Genomic DNA, 22,537 nt, shown 5'->3' with positions numbered 1-22,537 from the left:
TGCAGAGCCTTGAAAGTCCCTGGTCTCATCCACCTCATTAGAACTGATTCAAATGTATTCTTTTTAATGGCTGAATAATATTCCATTATGTATATGTACCACAGCTTTCTTATCCATTCATCTGCTGATGGACATCTAGGTTGCTTTCATGTCTTGGCTATTATAAACACTGCCACGATGAACATTGGGATACACGTGTCTCTTTCTGGAGCCTATTATACAGAGTGAAGTAAGCCAGAAAGAAAAACACCAATACAGTATACTAACGCACATATATGGAATTTAGAAAGATGGTAACAATAACCCTGTATGCAAGACAGCAAAAGAGACACAGATGTATTGAACAGTCTTTTGGACTCTGCGGGAGAGGGCGAGGGTGGGATGATATGGGAGAATGGCATTGAAACATGTAAATTATATGTGAAACGAATCGCCAGTCCAGGTTCAACACATGAGACAGGGTGCTCAGGGCTGGTGCACTGGGATGACCCAGAGGGATGGGATGGGGAGGAAGGTGGGAGGGGGGTTCAGCATGGAGAACACATGTACACCCGTGGAGGATTCAAGTCAATGTACAGCAAAACCAATACAATGGTGTAAAGTAAAATTAATTAATTAATTAATTAAGAAAAAAAGAAAGTCCCTGGTCTCAAAGATCCTACTTATAACCTAGTTAAAAAGAGTTCTGCTCCACTAAAGCCAGAATCCCAAACAAATGTTAAGGATAAGAGTGGACTTTGTTACTGAAAATCATGATTATGGATCAAAGTTTCTCAAAGTGAGCACTACTGACATTCTGGACTGGGCAGTTCTTTCCCGTGGGGCCTGACCTGTGCAGTGGAGGCTGCTCCGCAGCGCCCCTGGCCTCTACACAATGCCGTAGCAGCCCCCACTGTGACAATCAAACTGTCTATAGACACTCCCAAACACCTCCTGGGGAACAAAATCACCCCTGGGTGAGGACCACTGCTACAGAATAATAACAATGTCAGATGATGATAATGATAGCTAAATTTATTGATTGCAGTTATTTTGTGTCAGGAACTCAGTTAATTGTGATATATATGTATATCATCTCATTTAAATAATAAAATAATTCGCTAATGAAGCCATGTCTGATAGCCACTTGTTTTATTTCATTTAATTAAGTACTTACAATAATAGCATCTGCTATTTATTGTATATATTATACTTGCCCAGAACCATTTTAAACTCTTCACAGATATTATTTCTAACGCTCATAATATTCCTGCAAGATACTATTTTCATTTTATAAATGAAGATACTGATCTCAGAAAACTTTAATAAACTGCTCTAGTTCCTCAGAGAACACTGGAGCCTTGGGCATCTGTCTGACACTGTCACCCAGACTACTTGCTTACGGTATTGACAGCAGTACTTTCTTTTTAATCTTTAAAAATCTTTTCTCCTGTACAAGAATTCTGTCATACAGCATGGTAATGCTTACAACAAAGTAGTAAGAGGTAGGGTTTCCCAGGTGGCACAGTGGTAAAGAATCCACCTGCAATGCAGAAGACATGGGTTCGATCCCTGGGTCAGGAAGATCCCCTGGAGAAGGAAATTGCACTCTAGTATTTTTGCCTAGGAGATCCTACCGACAGAGAAGCCTGGAGGGCTTCAGGCCATGTGGTCGCGAAAGGTCGGACACAACTTAGCAACTACAACAACCACAACAATAACACGGGCTAGGCACCCTGAGTGCTTTAGTACGAACTAGGATTTAAACACAGGTAGCTCGGCCTCTAGATCTCACACTTTGGCTCTTCTAACCTGCTACAGTCGATATTAAGAGAGGAGGTTAAGAAATACATGTCCTGCCAAGCCCTTGCAGAGGTGATCTGATGTGGTAGAAAGGAAAGAACTTCGGGTGTGAAAGCCTGGTTTACAAATTCACCTGACCATTTATTGAGCATGATCTTGAATAAGTCATACCAACAGATATAGATATAGTCTTTTTGAGAGAGATTCAATCATGCAAAATAAGCTTTATTCTAACTTTATGGGATTTTTATAAAAATTAAAGAAAGAACATTTCTTTTGGATTCTAGAAAAACATAAAAACTGAAAATATATAAATATAATATATAAAAATAAATACAGAAATAAAAAATACAATTCTAGAGAAACAAAAACAAACAGTGTGACTTGTGGAAGAATACTGGTCAAGGGTCTCTGGATCTGGGTCTTCAAACTCAAGAGTTCTGGCCCTCAAGAACATTCCTTTCTTCCTCTTCGTTCTTCCTTCTGACTTCTAGGTCACTTCCTAAGGGAAGCCTTTCATGACTTTACACCCTTCCTTCTAATCTCCTATTCACAAGACTAGTTAGACTTGCCTGTTTCATGTGCTTTAATCACTCTGCATTTTTGTACACTGTGGCACTTACACTTACTTGTATGACTTCCTGTTTTACTTTGTTACTTATTTGTATGACTTTCTCTTTGAGGTTACAGAATCGGACACATCTGAGCAACTACCACTTTAACTTTTCAAGCTCCTGGAGGGCAGGAACCATGTTTGTCTTTTCTTATTCTCTCAGCACACACTGAACTGCTTGATAATTAATATTTACTGAATATATGAACAGTATAAAGGTAATCTTCAAATTTCCAAGTATATCAAAATTTGACCTTCAGGTGATAAGGCAAAAAATATGATAGATAGAACTGATATCCTACATCAAGGTGACAGTGACTCTTCAAAGACTAGAAGTCTTTCTGAAAAGTTTAAAACATACTTTCAAAGATGAAAAAGTGGTTGATGGTTAAACAATGTGACTGTACTTAATGATACAGAACTATACACAAAAAGATAGCTAAAATGTTAAGTGTATTTTAAATTTTATATGTGCATTTTAACACAATTAAAAAAACTTTTTTTAAATTAAAAAACCACTCTACCATTTTGGTCCCCAACTTTTTATATTTAAGGACCCTTTTTAAAGACTATATATATACACACACACACTTAGACAGATACATAGCTATGTATTGGAATTCCATGGGACAATAACTGTTCTCCATCCACTAATGTGGGAAATAATTCCATGAACTCAATAATGCTTTTAAATAAATATGTATTTAAATTAACCCAAACAGTATATAGAAACCTCTAAAAAATAGCTGTGACTATGTCAGACAAACATTAATTATTCAGATGACAGCAGTGCATGTATGGATTCATGAACCCACTGTAATATTTGGATCTTCCAGGATGGCTTGGCCCACTATTATTAGGAACAACTGTCCGAGGATATCCATCCCTCCACTTCTTGCCCTCTGAATGGTCTGAAGAATGAAAGGCTCCCCCTTTTCTTTCATATTTTGTCTTCAATGATTCAGTAAAATGGCTGAAGTGATTGACAGTGAAAAGTAAAGCAAAAGAACAAAATAGTTCCATATAATTGTTCTTTGTGTATGTGTGTGTGCTCAGTTGTGTCCAACTCTTTGCAACCCCATGGACTGTAGCCCACCAGGCTCCTCTGTCCATGGAATTTTCCAAGCAAGAATACTGGAGTGGGTTGCCATCTCCTACTCCAGGGGATCTTCCCGAACCAGGGATCAAACCTGAGTCTCCTGCATTGCAGGCAGATCCTTTATCACTGAGTCAACTGGGAAGCCCCGCACACAACTGTTCCTTAGTAAATCCAGAAGCCTGTATTTTATAACTTGCCTTAAATTACAGAGCTATTTAGAACTTATTTTTGTTATTAAGAGCAAGAATCCCTTCTACATCAAAGAATATAAAACTAAAAACATACAACAGGACTCATATGAGTCACATGACATCCCTGTCTTACAAAACAAAGGGGCTTGTGACTATTATAATTAACTCACATCAGAACTGTCATTTAATTCAGGCCCCAGAACAGAAGTCTTCACCCATCAAACCAACCATGAAGCTATCCAGCAGTCATCCAACAAGCATTTAATAAGTAAGTACCTGTTATTTGCCAGGTACCAGGTCAGATGCTAGGAATACAGAAATAAGACAAGGTCCCTGACTCTACTCGTGTCTGACTCGTTGCAACCCCATGGACCGTAACCCATTAGCCTCCTCTATCCATGGAATTCTCCAGGCAAAAATATTGGAGTGGGTTGCCTTTCCTTCTCCAGGGGAATCCTCCTGACCCAGGGATCAAACCTGGGTCTCCTGCATTGCAGGCAGATTCTTTACCAGTTGAGCCACCAGGGAAGCCCCGTACTCTGACTAAAGACAATAAAAGTGAACAATGAACATACAGTGTAATAAAATGATAAAATGCGGGTTACAGGCAGAGGCAGAGAAAATGAGAAAAAATGTGTTCTAGGCAAAGAAGGAGAGAAAAGGCATCAAGTATAGAGTTAGGTTAAGAAAATAAAATATATCTGGGGCAGGGGTGGAGGAATAGAGTAGTCCATGGTGGTTATGAGACTAGAGGGCTTATGGGAAGAGCTGGAGAGTGGCTGAAGTCAGAATGAAGGGTCCCTGTTAAGTCCCGGGAGCAAAAGGCCATAGTAATAATTCAGGTCAGGAATGCCAAGGGCCTGAAGTGAGGCTGAAGTAGGAGGGATGGGCAAGAGAAAGGGTAGGCGGTCAGTATGGGATTGACCCCTTAAGAGTTTTGCCACATGGGTGCAACTGAAGGACCTGGCAACTAGGAGGTGAAGGAACTGGTAACAAAATGGCTGAAGTGACAGACTATAAGGTGTAATCTGGATAGGGAAAGATGTATGTGTAGCTAGGGGGGAGCTGAAAAACAAAGGAAGTGAAAATATTAGCAAAGACAAAGAGAATGTACAAAAGAAGCAAAGGCATAAAAGGCTGAGCATGCGGGAGACAGGGGCTCTTACATGGCCCACAGATCTATGGATAGAATTCAGGGACCATGAACTTTGGGCTAAAAATGACATGTTTATTTTTACTAAGCTCTAATTAAAACTTAGCAATTCTTTCAATTATGAAACAGTAAATCACAATAGCATTAGTAGTTCCTCTAACTTTGCCACCAACAGAAATCATCAATATTCTCATCACACTAGTGTAATTATTGTTAAATACCATTCATCTTATCATTACTTCAAAACGCTGAGTTAGACCCACTGATGCTCAGTCACTTGGTCATGTCTGACCCTTTGTGACCCCATGGACTATGGCCTGACAGGCTCCTCTGTCCACAGAATTCTCCAGGCAAGAATACTGGAGTGAGTTGCCATTTCCTTCTCCATAGACCCACTGATAGACCTTGTTATTTAATGTATTAATGTATCACAAACTTAATACTTTCAAAATTATATTCTAATATAACTGATTTCCTTTCTAATCTGAAAGACTTTATATTTTATGTATTTATTTTTCCCATTATTCTGGGAAAAAGTCCATGGGCCTCATCAGACTGCTAAAGAGATCTCTGGCACAAAAACATTCAAGGACTCTGGCTTAGAAGCTAGAATCCTGGAGTTTTAAGCTTTGGAGATGGACAATACACAGGCTGATGAAGCTTGGATGACAGTCAAAGGCTAAGACTGAAAACTGTGTAAAAGACTGGTGACAGAACACTCTGACATAAATCGCAGCAATATTTTTTCAATCTGTCTCCCAGAATAATGGAAATATAAACAAAAATAAATAAATGGGACGTACTTAAACTCAAAAGCTGTTGCACAGCAAAGGAAACAATAAACAAAATGAAAGACAATCCACAGATTGGGAGGAAACATTTGCAAACGATGTGACCAATATGGATTAGTCTCCAAAATTTACAAACAGCTCATGATGCTTAACAGCATCAAAACAAACAACCCACTCAAAAAAATGGGCACAGGACCTAAATAGACATTTTTTCAAAGAAGACATACAGATGGCCAAGAGGTACTTGAAAAGATGTTCAACCTGGCTAATTACTAGAGAAATGCAAATCAAAGCTACAATGAGATACCATCTCACACTAGTCACAGTGGCTATCATCAAAAATCCATAAACATTAAATGCTGGAAAAAGGGTGTGGAGAAACGGGAACCCTCCTATACTGTAGGTGGGAATGTAAATTGGCATAGCCACTCTGGAGAACTGTATGGAGATTCCTTGAAGAACTAAAACTAGAGCTACCATATGACCTTGCAATCCCACTCCTGGGCACATATCCGGAGAATAACATGATCTGAAAAGATACATGCACCCCAGTGTTCACTGCAGCACTCTTTACAACAGTCAAGACATGGAAGCAAACTAAATGTTTACCGACAGAGGAATGGATAAAGGAGATGTTGTACATATATAAATGGAACATTACTGAGCCATTAAAAAGAATGAAATAATGCCATTTGCAGCAATATGGATGGACCTAGAGACTTACTTATTCAGTGAAGTTAAGTCAGAAAGAGAAGAAATATTATATGACAGCCCTTATATGTGGAATCTAAAATGAAATGATACAAATGAACTTACTTACAAAAGAGACTCAAGAGACTTTGAAAATGAGCTTATGGTTGCCCAAAGAGAAGGGGGAGGGGAAGGGAGAATTAGGGAGTTTGGAGTGGACATGTACACACTGTTATAGTTAAAATGGAGAACCAACAAGGACCTACTGTATAGCACTTGGAACTCTGCTCAATGTTGTGTAGCAGCCTGGATGGGAGGGGAGCTTAGGGGAGAATGGCTACATGTACATGTATGGCTGAGTCTCTTCACAGTTCACCTGAAACTAGCACAACATTATTAATCGGTTATTCCCCAGTACAAAGTAAAAAGTTAAAAAAAAAAAAACAACAGTGAGAAAGTCAAAGTGTAGGATAAATATCCATGTGGACACTGACTCACTCACGACACTCAACCTTGGGATACGGGGTAGAAAGGCTGCAAGGTAGTTTGCAAAATCTGATGACTGCAGAGCATGACCAAAAGGGTGACTGTGACGTTGTCTTGGGGAGAACAGATGCCACAAGCCTCACACAAGGAGGGGTTTTTCTTCCATATAATGCTTCCCAAACTCTCAAAAATATACCTTTGCCTCTTTCTCCTCTGCCCCTCAATAGTATTTTCCATTCAGCTCCTGTTTAAAAGTAAAAGAGCTTGAGCCTTCAATAAATCTGTAATTCATACCTTCCTAATCAAAGGTAAGAATGACTACAACCAAATAAACAAATTTGCTTTCCTTATCATACCTTAACATAGCCATAATCAATATGAAGAATTAAGAGTTTTGATGGTGAGAAGTTGAGAAGAAAGTAATTTTGGTGCAGAATACCTTTAGGGCAATGTGATCCTTGTGAAATCAAATGTTTCAACCAGCATTTTTTTAAAAATGAAATGGAAAACATTAGAGTGGAATGAGTGGAAAACATCAGAATGAAGCACAAAATAAAAGGTAAGCACTGTTCTAAGAATCTTTTATTTGTTATACACACACACACACCACACTATATTCTGAGTCTAATGTACTATATATCATAGTCTAAAAAGTTTGAAAGTTACAGTTCTAAAAGTAGAGCCATTCTCTCTGAAGAAAAACCTATGCAAAAATAAAAGCCCAGCAAAAGACAGCAGACAAGTTTGGAGACTGGATCTGCAGCTTTCCCTGAGGTCTATTCCACTGCTAATGCCCTGCAGTGAGATCACATTCACATCCCAGCTATGCCACTAAGGTGTGTGAGATCTGAGGTAAGCTACTGCACTACCAAGCCCCTTTCATGCCTAAGACAGTGCCGAAACATCTCCACTTTACTTCACAAGATAGACCTGAAGTTCAAAAAAATAATGAAATGAAATCACTCTGTAAACTAGGGAACATTGTACTGTTGTTTTATTTTAAACTACACAACTAGAGTGATTAAAAAAAAAAGGCTATGCTATGAGTACCAAAGATATACCCATAATCATGGTTACCCTAATGTGCAGTTAGATAAGCCAAATAGTAGAAGTTGTGGAAATAGTAGAAAATTCTTTCTTTACAGCAAGGTAGTTGGGAAGTGAACGCAAATACTAAAGCTATCCATGGGTATATAAATGTCTCAAATAACATACATGAGAAAGTAGGCACAAAAAGGACAAAGTGAAGGAAAAAAATCACTGGTTCTGACCGGTAAAACATTCTAAGAGGTAAAATGAACTGAGATTTGAAGAAAGGAAGAGTGAAGCTTGTTTTCTCTCATATCTTAAATTGCTTCCCAAGACCCAAAGATGCACCAGTTGTTATCCCTCAAACCTAGTTCAGAAATACTTCCTCCAGAAAACCCGTACACCCAAGCCCCTACCTTCAAATGTCCCCAGCCCTCAGTATTAATACACCTCATCTGACACAGAACTAACAATAAAGGCAGTGAAAACATATCACCCGACACGAAGTCAGGAAAGACAGCCTAATGAAAAACAAGAAGCATATATTTTATTTTTCTTCCTTTAAGCCTGGGACTAAAAAGACCTGTCAGTTTAAAACTATGCACCCAGCCTCGTAGCAGGAATCCATTGGTCCCAGCTCTATCTTCTTACGCCTCCAGTCGATACGTAACTTCTTATTTACACAAGTAACTTAACTACAGGTCACTTTCAGAAGCTACAAATTATGTAAGGATGCAAACCTACAGTACTGAACAGAATTCCAATACCCTAAATAATCTGATTAATACCAGAGGTATGTCCTACAGGTTTAATATACCTTCTCTGTTACAATAAAACTAACACTTATAAATGAATTAAAAATATGTCTTCCTAGTCTGTCTTAGACTGTAAGTACCTGACGGTGAGAAGTACCATTATTTTGACTTCCAACATGTTTTTCGTTACTCAGAAATATAAGAAGCAAACTGAAAGGCTAGGCAGGGGGAGAAGACAGGACCTCTACTTCCACCCGGCCCACATATTGCCTACCTCTTGCAGCGTCAACAAAGTATTAAGAATAGCTGGTAGTGTGGTCTGGACTACGCCAAATCTATCTTCTGTAAATGATGCTGCTACTAAGTGAGACAGACCTCGAGGGGAAAAGAAGAAACAAGTTAAAAGTGAATCAAAATTAGGCAAATCCACTTGCAATACATCTATTTGAGGAAGAATTAATATTCTGAATGTGTAAAAGTCTAAATAAAAAAGGGAGTAATAATATAGAAAAAGAGGCAAAAGGGATGGAAAAGGTCCTGAACTGTAATAGTCTTAAATAAGATGAATCTGACTTATGTTCTAATAGAAAAAATTTTTTTTCTAATAGAAAAAATTTTTTTAAATACTGTGTTTGATAAAGGCTAAGAAAACAAAGCCTGATAAGGGGACAAAGTAAGGATACTTTTCATAGGGTGGTCAGGAAAGGCCTCTCTGAGGAAGTATCATTTAAACATTGAGAAGGTGGTATCTGTAAAATGAAAAGAAATAGTTCTTTAACAACTAAACCTAAGCTAAATATGTTTAAATACATCAAGCAAGTTACATCAACATAAGGCAATGGTTAAAAAACAATCTATTAATTGCAATTTTTTTGAAGTAGAGAAAGAGACGCAAGAACCCCAGGCTCAGTTTCTCCACTTACATACAAGGAAAATCTCTAAATTAAAATAAACCTAAATAAGAAAAATTTATCTATATAAAACAAACACATAAAAATTTATCTGAAAATTCAAAGATTGAGATCAAAGTCCAGAACTGATCTTTCATTAAATACCTCAATATTTAATGAATAAATAAATCATTGTTGCAACTCACTGAGACTACTTACCTTCTAATGCCCAAATATGCATTTGGGCATCTGAAAACACAGCCTGAATAGAGGCCTCTGGGTGCTGAAATACGACAAAAACATTTAAGTCAGTTGCCCAGAAATGATCATTTCATCTAATCAATCATGTAAACTAAAATAATAAAAGCTGCCTCTTAAGAGCTAAGACCTGAAATTCTTACACATTATGATTTAACTGCAATAAAACGTTCTGCTACAACTTACTGTGTGACTCCGGCCAAGTATCTAAATCTCTATGTGCTTCAGCTTCTCATTTAAAATAAGTTATATTCCCTCAACCCATCTCAGAGCATTAACACAGAGATCATTCAAGAGAATGGTTGCATGCATGCTCAGCTGCTCAGTCGTATCCAACTCTTCGCGACTCCAGGAAATATAGCCCACCAGGCTCCTCTGTCCACAGGATTTTCTAGGCAAGAATACTGGAGTAGGTTGCCATTTCCTTCTCCAAGGGATTGAACCTACCTCTCCTGCATTGCAGGCAGATTCTTTACCGCTGAGCCCCCAAGGAAGCCTAAAGAGAATGGCTATGAATGCTTTAAAAAAAAAAAAAGTACTGCCTAAGTAAGTATATACTACCTCTCCTAAAGTGTCTACCCTCAACCCCACTACAAAGAAAAACCACCTAATAGTCTTTAATACAGCAAGGTATTGTGATGTCAGACAACAATTTTGTCTGTGTAAGTGGCAATCATAATACAGCCAGTGAAGCGCACTCACAACAACAGCATGTTACATCTCCCACGTTAAGCGGTGGTGTCTACAACTCCTTATCCCACAGCAGACCCACCTGCAAAACCAGAACCTAAGGTAGCCATTCACTTCCAAGGAAAAAGGAGATCGCACTCAGCTTCTCCTCTGCCACTTACTGGCTATGGGCCCTCAGGATAGCTACTTGACCCCTCTGAGCCTCAAGCTTCGTTCTCTGGAAGAGGAGGCCAAAAAGACACCTCACAGGAATGCTGTCACAATTAAATGAGGGGACAGTTTTTCCAGTAGTTGTGTACAGATGTCAGAGCTGGACCATAAAGAAGGCTGAGTGTCAAAGGATTGATGCTTTTGAAATTGTGGTGCTGGAGAAGACTCCTGAGAGTCCCTTGGATAGCAAGGAGATCAAACCAGTCAATCCTAAAGGAAATCAACCCTGAATATTCACTGGAAGGACTGATGTTGAAGCTCCAATACTTTGGCCACCTGATGTGAAGAGTCAACTCACTGGTAAAGACCCTGATGCTGGGAAAGACTGAGGGCAGGAGGATGTGTGTGTGACAGAGGATGAGATGGTTAGATGGCATCACCAGTTCAGTGGATAAGAATTTGAGCAAACTCCAGAAGAAAGTGAAGGACACAGAAGCCTGGCATGCTGCAATCCATGGGGGTGGCAAAGAGTCGGACACAACTTAGCGACTGAACAAGTGAAAGGAGCATGGCACACGAAAGACAAAAGGTAAGTTTTCTTCCCATCCTTCTGAAACAAAGCTCTGAAGTAAAACTTCAGACAACTCCTCTTTCTCTTGGAAGAAGATGAGACACCTTTCTCAGGGGTCTGATGGTTTCCCCAGGGCTCTAATGGAAAGCCTACACATTATTTCTGGCAAACATTCTTGCTAGGTGCATGGATATTCCCTGCTACCACAGTGGAAAAAGTTTCAAGAACTTGAAAGGATTCTTTGCTGTATGTATCTATATTCTACCAGAGTCACTCAGATCTCTCTCACCACCAGAGTAGGATCCTCAAAGAATAAAATGAGGAATGTATGCCAATACAGACTTTTACTTCAAGGCATTAATACGAGTGCACTATTAGTTAATAACGCAGTATCTGCAAAAACAGAAAAGCTAGATTAAAATAATTAAAACAAAAATTCTTTCCCCTATACATGGGCAAAAGTTTTCCTCATCAAAGGATTAACTGACACACAACAGCTATAGCAGTGAAAACAGGAATGAATCTTTAGCTTCTACCTCTGAGATGTACTCTCCTACAGCAGCTGGGACAGCTACAGATAAGCTGGAAAGTCATTTAGTTTGTGGCCTAAATTATAACTTTAATCCAAAACCAGTTTAACACCTGCAGTCTAACCCAGTTATCTCTCTTCTGAACACCAAAATGGCCACAACGATATCAGCAGGACAAATGAGCCATGAAGGATCACCACGGATTTGCTCACTTTGCAGGAAGGGGCCACACCTTGGCACAAAGCTGCCTCCAGCCAAGAGACCCAGAAGGCCACTAGAGCCCAGCCTCGGGAAGTCACTGATGGGAGATGTGTGTCTAGGTCAGGTACTGTTTAAAGGGAGGTTTAGTGATGCATGATGCCAAGCTGTTTGGCTTGCTAGGATCAAGCTAAATATTGAGGAGTCTAATCCTATTTGCTACTTCATTTCTTATTTTGTTTTCTCTCCCCCCACTCCCAATGTTATAACTACATATTCTTACCTTACTGAAAAAATACATTATCAGCACTCGTTTTGATAAGAAATTCTTAACCTGATATGGAAAAAAAGGGAAGAATTATCTCACATAAGCAGTTCAATGCTACTCAAATATAATATTACGCATTTCCAGGTTCTTCCGGACACTAACTTAAATGAAACACATCACACTTTACAAAGAAAGGTAAGGTAAACCACATAAGTAAATACCTTTGTACTATAAATTGGATAACCAAGACAGGCCATCTAACCTAAACTGGACTCCCATGTACACATGTCTAGCCCTCAAATTAGAGCCCTGTCATAATCAAAAAGTAGTTCTGGTGATATTTCCTAAAACCATATTCTTTCTCAATTCTCTACAACTGTCCTACCCTTTAACCTCTTAATATTAATGCCAAAAAAGACCATGTTTCCTCTACAAAAAAAAGATCTTAAGACAGAAGTGGTTTTCTACTAGTTGACATTTACAAGGAAAATATTTTTCCCAGTATGTTAAAAGCTACATAACCCAACTGACTTGAAAATAAATTCATGACACAGCAGTATTTACACACATGGAACCACAGGTGATGCTAAAGTTTCATAAAATGCCTTCAGTTCTGCCCTCTCTATTAACTGAGCATTCTATCAACAAACATGTTGTCATTTCTCCCATCTTAAAAAATAAAACCCTTCCCTGGCCTCTCAACTCCCCCCAACTATTAGCCCATTTCTCTAGTCCCCTTACAGTCAATCTCCTTGAAAGATTTAGCTTCTCTGTGTCTTCCAATTCCTTTCCCAGTCTCTCTGGTACCCATGCCAGTCAGGTATTTGTTGTTACTACTCCACCCAATAGCTCTTGTCAAGGACTCAATGACCTCCATATTCCTAGCACACCAGTTTATTTTTAGTTTGAACCTCATGCTTCTTTTCAGACATAGCAGCATCTTTTCTTTTCAGCAGCATCTGACACTCCTGTCTGAAACACCCTTTTCTTGGTTCTTTCTCACCTTAATGGCGCTCGGTCCCCTTTGCTATTCCTCCTCATCTCCCAGACTTTGTCATCAAAGGGTTCCAGTTCTTGCATCTCTTTTCTTCTATATCTACACTCTCTAAAAATTTTCATGGAGTCTTGACTTCCAAAATTTCAATTCTAACCTGGACTTTCCCCTAGACTCCAGATACATGTCTAATATCTTATTCAATATTTTCACTGAATTGTCTAGTATCTCAAAATTGCTATGTCTAAAATGAGACTCATGACTTCCCTACCTCGTCTCTATCAAATCTCTTTTCCAGAATCATCAGCAAGTTGCAACTCAATAACTGCAACTACATTGTTTCAGATCCTCAAGCTAAAAGCTTCAGAATCAACACTGATTGTTTCACACCACAACTAAACCATAAGCAAATCCTATCATACCTATCTTCAAAATACACCCTGACTTTGATCACATTTTACAGTCTCCACCACCACCACTCAGGTCATTCAGATACCATCATCAGGTCACCAGATTACTTTAATAGCTTTACTACTGTCTCTCTGCTTCCACTCCTGCCCCCTGAGGATCTAGTCTCAACACAGCAGTACTTTCAAAATGTAAGGTTACATCATGTCATTCTTGTGGGTAAAACCATGCAGTAGTCATCCATCTCAGTCGGAGAAAATTTCAGTCTTTACAACAGCTAATGAGCCTGACAAGCTGCTCCAGGTGCCTGCTACCTCATCTCACCACCCAGAACTATAATACATGTGCTTGCTCAGCTATCTGCCCTCACCAGAACGTAAACATACAGTCAGGGACTTTTGTTTGCTGTTTTCCCAGTATCTAAAAACACACCCAGAGTATATGAAGAAATCAATAAATATCTCTTAAATGAAAGAATTCATAGATCAAAGGCATTGCATTAGGTTAAGCTATATAAATTTGTAATTTGTACAACTCAAAACCAAATACTAGTAATTTCATATGGGTCAATTTAATATATGAAGCATTCCCAAAGTTCTATTTATTCCTGATGGCTTACTTATGTGAGATCCTTGATGTTCTCAATGCTATATGTAAGTACAAATCCTATACCCATATCATCCTACCTGTTCACGTTTATTCTGAATCCATGAATAAACCACATTGGGCTGTCTCACTGTCTTACCCTCAGCACTAACAGAGGTAGATGGAGAAGGATTAGAAAATTCAGTCATTTGCTGATCTACAAAAAAAAAAAAAAACACCAAGAAGACAAAAACTTAGGCTATATGATTCTCTGCAACTATGACATTTTAAATTTTAGAAAATAAACGGTCCTCACCGGAAGCTGAAGTCCATAATCTTGGCCCTCTTCTTGTGAGCTGAGGACTTTGAGGTGACCCATAGCTTGTGTTTACATCAAAAATTCCAGCCATCCTGTTCACTACACTAGAGCCAAATGGGGTGGCCAGGGGACTTGCAACATCAGGTGTAGATAACTTTGAGGAGAACAGTGATGTCTTAATTAATGATGGCATTGAAGGCCGAGGCATCTGGCTAGATTTGGGGGTCTGAAACGCAGTTTCTTCTGTAAAAGAATAGATCCAGTGCTGAGAAGAGGCAATCTAATCAAAGTAGGCCAGAGTGGAGGTTCTCAAATTTTACACATCTCAATTCTTTGCTTAACTCATTTAACCAAGGCTCAGTAGATTGTTTCCATATAGGTTTACAATTTCAACACCCATATTTTACTACTGCATCTTGGTGACCACTTAAGGAGCTTTATAAATCTTTTTCTGTCAGACTGGTTCAGCCTCTCTCAGTTTTTTACCCTAAACAGATATCTTCATCTTCAAGGTCAATTTCTCCAACTCTAAGCCACACTGAACGAACTTATATTTTATTTTTAAATGGCAACAACTTTATTGCATTAGTATATGCCCTGGGTTACTGTATATCCTTACTGTAACCATTACTTGGCTAAATCAAATCTATAGTGTGAAAATGTACAGAGCACTAACCTTATCCCATTTTCCCCAGAGTTCTTTAAAGTTAACAAAAGTCACACCAGTGATTAACTTGTCCAGGATATCTACACATCTGTTCTATAAACAACTTCTTCAAAAATTATCTTATAACTCTACCAATTAGAGTCTCTTGTACAAAAATAACATCTTTCTGCCACTCCAGCACAAAACACAAAGACAATAAATTATACTAGTATTCTATCTTTTTAATAAAACTGGCATAAGACACTAAACATTTATAAGAACCAAATTTTCACTACATGACTTTTTAAGGGTAAATGACAATAAGAAATAGCTAAAGAATCAATTTAAAGATTAAAACTGGTGGGGTTTTTTGTTTTTAATATTTTTTTAAAAATTCTATTCATTTATTTGACTTCACCAAGTCTTAGTTCCCACACTCAGGATCTTTGATCTTCATTGCAGCATGTGGGATCTACTTCCCCAACCAGGAATTGAACCCGGGCCCCCTGAATTGGGAGCGCAGTCCTAGTCACTGGACCACCAGGGAAGTCCCAAGATCAGTGCTTTTAAGTTTTGTAATTATTCCTCAAATTAAAGGCAAATTCTGACTGATGGGATATGACAACAATTTAAAGAAATGACTAATCCATATTTGCTCAGACCCAGGATCCCCCCAACTCAGAATTACAATGATCTTTCTAAAATGCTAATTTAATGAAACTATAACTATTCAAATTCTCAAATGGCTCCACATCTTTACAGGACCAACTTTAAACTCCTCCTTTCATTATCACGCATCATCTTACTCATTCAGACTTCCTTTTAATAGTTACACTGTCTTGTCATCGTTTGTATGCCTCCCACTAAAAGGTCAGGCCCAAGAATGTTTCTGCATCTTTCATTCTTTGGTAGTGCTTGGTACATGGCAGTCATTCAGTAAATACTTGTTGAATAAATAAATGCTAATCTGAATGTTGACAACATCTGAAACACAGCAGAATCTTTTAAAACCTGACATTCATGAACTTATCTAGATCACTTTTCTTCTGCAATCTCTTTGTTTGTGGTCTATGAAGCCAGCAGAATAATGAAATCAAAGTCAGAGACATGTTTCCTTTGGCCCATATAGTGATTTTTTTACATATCAAGATTAGTCATCAATGTTTAAAAAGTGGTAGATTTCCCCCAAAACTTCTTCAGCTGTCTCTTTAAAAGAAAAAAAGAAAAAGACCAGAAGTTCAGATTGTTATTGTTGTTCAGTCACTCAGTCCTATCTAACTCTTTGCAACCCCATGGACTGCAGTACACCAGGCTTCCCTGTCCGTCACAATCTCCTGGAGTTTGCTCAAACACATGACCATCGAGTCAGTGATGCCATCCAACCATCTCATCCTCTGTTGTCCCCTTCTCCTCCTGTCTTCAATCTTTCCAGGCATCAGCGTCTGTTCCAATGAGTCGGCTCTTCGAATCAGCTGGCCAGAATATTGGAGCTTGAGCATCAGTCCTTCCAATGAATATTCAGGATTGATTTCCTTTAGGATTGACTGGTTTGATCTCCATGCTGTCTAAGGGACTCTCAAGACTCTTCTCCAACACCACAGTTCAAAAGCATCAATTCTTCAGCGCTCAGCCTTCTTTATGGTTCTACTCTCACATCTATACATGACTACTGGAAAAACCACAGCTTTGAGTATAAGGACCTTTGTCAGCAAAGTAACGTCTTTGCTTTTTAATATGCTATGTTTGTCATAGCTTTTCTTCCAAGGAGCAAGTATCTTTTAATCTCATGGCTGCAGTCACCATCTGCAGTGATTCTAGAGCCCGAGAAAATAAAGTCTGTCACTGTTTCCATTGTTTCCCCATCTATTTGCCATGAAGTGATGGGACTAGATGCCATGATCTTAGTTTTTTGAATGCTGAGTTTTAAGCCAGCTTTTTCACTCTCCTCTTTCACCTTCATCAAGGGGTTCTTTAATTCCTCTTCACTTCGTGCCATAAGGGTGGTGTCATCAGCATATCTGAGGTTATTGATATTTCTCCTGGCAATCTTGATTCCAGCTTGTGCTTTATCCAGACTGGCATTTCACATGATGTACTCTGCATATAAGTTAAATAAGCAGGGTGACAATATACAGCTTTGAAGTACTCCTTTCCCAATTTGGAACCAGTCTGTTGTTCCTGGTTCTAAGTGCTGCTTCTTGACCTACATCCAGATTTCTCAGGTGGCAGGTAAGGTGGTCCGGTATTCCCATCTCTTCAAGAATTTTCCACAGTTTGTTGTGATCCACACAGTCAAAGGCTTTAGAACAGTCAATGAAGCAGAAGTAGATGTTTTTCTGGAATTCTCATGCTTTTTCTGTGATCCAGCAGATCTTGGCAATTTGATCTCTGGTTCTTCTGCCTTTTCTAAACCCAACTTGTGTATCTGGAAGTTCTTGATTCACATACTGTTGAAGCCTAGCTTGAAGGATTTTGAGAATTACCTTGCTAGCATGTGAAATGAGTGCAGTTGTGTGGTAGTTTGAACATTCTTTGGCATTCTTTCTTTGGGATTGGAATGAAAACTGACCTTTTCCAGTCCTGTGGCCACTGCTGAGTTTTCCAAATGTGCTGAAATATTGAGTGCAGCACTTTCACAGTATATTCTCTTAGAATTTGAAACAGCTCAGCTGGAATTCCATCACCACCACTAGCTTTGTTCATAGTGATGTTTCCTAAGGCCCACTTGACTTTCTACTCCAGGATGTCTGGCTCTAGACGAGTAATTACACCATCACGGTTATCTGGGCCATTATGATTTTTTTTGTATAGTTCTTCTGTATATTCTTGCCACCTTGTATTAAGATCTTCTGCTTCTGTAAGGTTCATACCACTTTTTTTATCATGCCCATCCTTGCATGAAATGTTCCCTTGATATCTGCAATTTTCCTGAAGAGATCTCTAGTCTTTCCCATTCTACTGTTTTCCTCTATTTCTTTGCACTGTTGACTTAGGAAAGTTTTCTTACCTCTCTCTGCTATTCTGTGGAACTCTGCATTCAGATGAGTATATCTTTCCTTTTCTCCTTTGCCTTCTGCTTCTCTTTTTTTCTCAGTTATTTGTAAGGCCTCCTCAGACAATCATTTTGCCTTTTTGCATTTCTTCTTCTTGGGCATGGTTTTGATAATTGCCACCTGTACAATGTTACAAACCTCCAGTATCAGAAGTTCAGATACTGGGTCCAAATTCTCACATGGGAACCATGAATCAAAGCTAACCCATAGTTTTCCCTTTCAGATGAAGCCTATGCCCCCAAGTTTACCATGGTCCTCACCCAGCTAGTTCTGCCCATTTTCTTTAAATGCCTGGTTCCCAAGGCATCAGAACATTAAGTCTTTTTCTCAGTCTTACATTCCTAAGTATCACCTACTTAAGGTGTTTCGTGAAATAGCATAGGTTTCTCCACCTCTACTTCTCCCTCTTAGCTTTCATCTTTCAAACATTTAGCTACCTTAAAACAATTAATGTGACGCCCCCATCCCTAAATCACTGAGTCACTTCAGTTGCTTCTCTCTGGCACGCCAGCAATTTTTTACCTCTGGGGTACTGCAATCAGAACAGCATCCACTACTACTTGTAAAGATTCCCTTGGCTCTGTATCAGGGTAAACTGAAGTATTCTGTTTAATGACAAACATATGTTAGCCTTTTTAACACTACCACCACAATGAACTTAATTTTTTCAATCTACAATGATACTCAGGCTGCCTTCTTGGTTCAGTTCAATATCCCATACATTGGATCAATTCTGCCTAAAAATATATACTTCACACTTACAAACAATCTAATCCTTAGACCAACTACTGTTATCTTTCTTATGAAACAGAATGTAACTGCTTTCCCCTCTCTTAGTAGTGTACGGAGTTACCTGGAGAATTCGATTTCTTAGCTTCCACTGGGTACGATGAAGACATCACTCTCCCATTTGTAGCAGCAGCTTCTTGGCAGAGCACAAGTTTCTGAGTCATATCATTTAAAAGATTCAAACACTCTCTTGAAATAGCTGTCCAGTTGTGGGGATGTCCACCTAAGAGGTCCAAATACCAGCTTTTAAAATGAAGATAATCTTATAGTATCCTCTCAAAATGGGGAGAAATATCAATGAGAAATGCTTTTTACACTTTGCAGTAGGGCCCACTTTTCTACTATTAAGGCATTATTTATACTCAAGCCATCTAGTAACAGAAATTCAATAAATATCTGGGTGAAATAATTTTCCTAAAAGTCTACAAAACAAAATTTGCTATTTTACCATTAAAAAAAACAAAAACACAACTCTCAAATTGATTGCTAAAATAAAGCCAAACACGGGAACACGATTTGAGTGAAATAGACCAAGGTTACTTCACTAGCAATACTGAATGGACCAAAGACTAAGACACTGACCATGTCTAATGAGATGCACCCCATGGCCCCCAGTGACCTCTAAACTGCTGTGGCTGACCTACTGTGCTTCCTTACATTTTCATTTGCAAAAGAGCCCCTATTTTGCTATTGTATCTACAGAAGCGACACATTATTTGATAGTGATCATACTTTATACTTAGAGGGTTTATGAATCTGCTATCCCACTAATTTAAACTACTGTGATCCACACTCTTAATTCTTTTCTCACCATCTTTTGATTTCTAAAACCTTTATCGCCTATAGCTGTCATGTAAAATCACACAGTGATTCACTGTGTGTTCAGAGCAGCAGAGGAATCCACTGAAAAGTGGTTTCTCCATCCTGGGCGCCAAATAAATCATTCTCTCTTCACTTAGGTCCGTCCTTAATCTTTCCCTCTATTTACAGCTCAAAAGAGAAATATCACTTAACCTGAAAACAAACACAGTACTTCAACCATAGGCCCCAGGATGTTCTATTCTGCTATAACTTAGGACCACAAACTATTTCATGGTCCAATTACATTTTTTTCTTCCAGTTTTGAGATGTAATTGACACACAGCATTGTATCAGGTTTAAGGTATATACAGCCTAATGATTTGACTTCCATATATCATGAAATGGTTATCACGGTAAGTTTAGCAAACATCAATCATCTCTGACAGATACAAATTAAACAAATGGGAAAAAAAACATTTTTCCTTGTGATGAAAACTCTTAGGATTTACACTCAATATCTTTCATATATAATATACAGCAGTGTTAATTATATTTATCATATTGCACATACATCCCTAGTACTTACTTGTCTTATAACTGAGTTTGTGCTTTTTGATTGCCTTCATCTAATTCTCTCTCCTCTACCCTTCACCTCTGGTAACCACAAATCTGATTTCTATCTCTCTGCCCAGTTAATAATATGTCCTTTGGCAGAGAACAGGCCACCTTGTTACAGTTTACTTGAATATCTGGTGAAAACATTTAGTGTATAGGGAATTCTTTAACTAAACCTAAGCCTACTAGAAAAGAATTGCTACAGTTAATTTTCATAGCATCAGCAGTGGATTTTTTTTCATACTGGGAAAGACTGAGGGCAAAAGAAAGGGGGCAACAGAGGATGAGACGGTTAGATGGCATCACCAACTCAATGGACATGAGTTTGAGCAAACTCAGGGAGATAGTGAAGGACAGGGAAGCCTGATGTGCTGCAGTTCATGGGGTCACAGAGAGTCGGATATGACTTGGTGACTGGACAACACAAAAGGAGATAAATATAAATATAAAAATTTATATTTTTATATAACTGGATTTTATTACCATGTAGCATGTAACTATAGGTTTATTTTATAATGTGGGAATTGACAAGTTTGGCCAAATAATGAAAAGTTTATTAGAGAGATATAAAGCCATCCAGTTCTGTCCCCACTGGTGCTAGGCTGGAAGGCTTTCCTTCTAACAATTAGGCAGAGCATTACTGGCATAGCTGCAACCTTGAGGAGCTTGGCAAGTAACAATGGAGAATTGTTCCATAGTTGCCAAGAGCATCCTTGGACAGACCACCATCAAATCTAGTTCCTTTTCACACTCCTTTTTACAGGGAGGCAAAGGAGTATGGCTGGAATAGGGAGCTCTGCACTTAAGAGTCAAGTAACAGAATTTCTTAAATCCAACTCTTGACATTAACTTTATTAAGCCACTTAATCTCTCTTGAGACTTAGGTCCTCTATCAGAGAATCAGACCACTGTTTTTTAAGACCCTTTGTAGTATTAAAACTTCTGGGATTCTTAAACTGTACCTTTCTGCTCTGAAACTGTCAGCCTACCTCACAATTTCTCTAGGTGAAGGGAAGAGGGGGGCTGAAGGAAATAACATAAAAGTTGAAAAATACTTTCCCTAGAAACATAATTTTTAACCACAATAATGTAAACACTTAGCTGTATAAGATTCAAATCGATACTTTAACAGACTCACTGATGTGTGATGTTTTAATAAATACATCTCACTCACCACAAATTTTAAGTAGATTGCTTTCTGCACACACATACTCAATTCCTATTAGGTCTATTACTTTTAGCAATACCTGGTTGGCTAAGGCTAAAAACTTCTTGTCTTCGTGAAGGAGAGTATTGAGAAAGCAACATCAGGTCCTGCAGGGCCAAATACTGAAAGGAAAGAAAATACACATTATTTAATTTTTTTACACTCTCTATAAAATCTTATTTACGAATGGGGCTTAACACTACATATCTAAGGGGAAATCAGTTGAAATTTTTCATGAAGAGAAGACTTTTCAGAACCATAACTTTTCCTTCAAGACTTTCACTTCCCTGCCTCTATCCTCCGTAGGCTACCCTAGTCACTATGGGCTCCAGCTACCAAGGAACTACAGAAAGGAACTGTGTTCCTTCCCACCTTGTGGTGGGAAACATAAAACATCACTTCCTCCTGGAACTTCCCTGGCCTCCCTGACAAAAACATACTCACACAGCTCTCAGCCGCTGTACTGACTGTAATTTATACTAAGTGCCTACTTAGCTGTCTCAACTGGTACCAGCCACTAAGCTGTGAGGCAGGGACAACACCTTGCTCACTACCACATCCCAAGGTAGTACCCAGCATGCAGGAGATACACAACATACTCTGTGCTTTTTTATGATATATCATCATCTTGTTCCCTGACAAACCACTTTACTCATCATTCAAGACACCATCCCTTCGGTGAAGGTTTCTTGTTTGGGTCCCAAGCAGAGTAAGTGGTTCCCGTTACACTTACACAGTAAATTTTCATTATTTTGTGGATCTGCCTTATCCATTAGGTTGTGCTCTGCCTTATTCATCATTACACCCTAAGCAACTAGCAGTGACTGACATGTGCCCAATAATTACAGATCTGTTAAATAACCAAATGAGTATTTGATATTTTTGTTTATCTAATAAACTAATCACAATTGATATTTAAAGGTAATTAGAACCTCAGTGGGTCATTTTCTTATTAGTTTACTACTTTTCTAGAGTG

General features: G+C 38.6%; 1 protein-coding gene across 3 annotated transcripts in view; it reads right to left on the bottom strand.

The window, feature by feature from the left end:
- Positions 1 to 22,537, bottom strand: part of NDC1 (NDC1 transmembrane nucleoporin) — a 55,572-nt gene that overhangs the window by 10,615 nt on the left and 22,420 nt on the right. For 2 of the 3 annotated variants that reach the window (XM_020871390.2, XM_020871392.2), the window contains exons 10-16: positions 21,602 to 21,683; positions 19,003 to 19,161; positions 14,448 to 14,693; positions 14,233 to 14,348; positions 12,160 to 12,210; positions 9,699 to 9,762; positions 8,864 to 8,964 (exon numbers count right to left, since the gene is read on the bottom strand). In XM_020871390.2, coding sequence (XP_020727049.2) covers positions 8,864 to 8,964; positions 9,699 to 9,762; positions 12,160 to 12,210; positions 14,233 to 14,348; positions 14,448 to 14,693; positions 19,003 to 19,161; positions 21,602 to 21,683 — 819 coding nt within the window. Of the gene's footprint in view, positions 1 to 8,863; positions 8,965 to 9,272; positions 9,339 to 9,698; positions 9,763 to 12,159; positions 12,211 to 14,232; positions 14,349 to 14,447; positions 14,694 to 19,002; positions 19,162 to 21,601; positions 21,684 to 22,537 lie in introns of those variants that run through there. The other variant, XM_020871391.2, reaches the window with a different exon arrangement.

The sequence above is a fragment of the Odocoileus virginianus genome, chromosome 5, assembly GCF_023699985.2.
Source record: "Odocoileus virginianus isolate 20LAN1187 ecotype Illinois chromosome 5, Ovbor_1.2, whole genome shotgun sequence".
Taxonomy (NCBI): Eukaryota; Metazoa; Chordata; class Mammalia; order Artiodactyla; family Cervidae; genus Odocoileus; species Odocoileus virginianus.
This window is presented reverse-complemented; position numbering and strand designations above follow the sequence as displayed.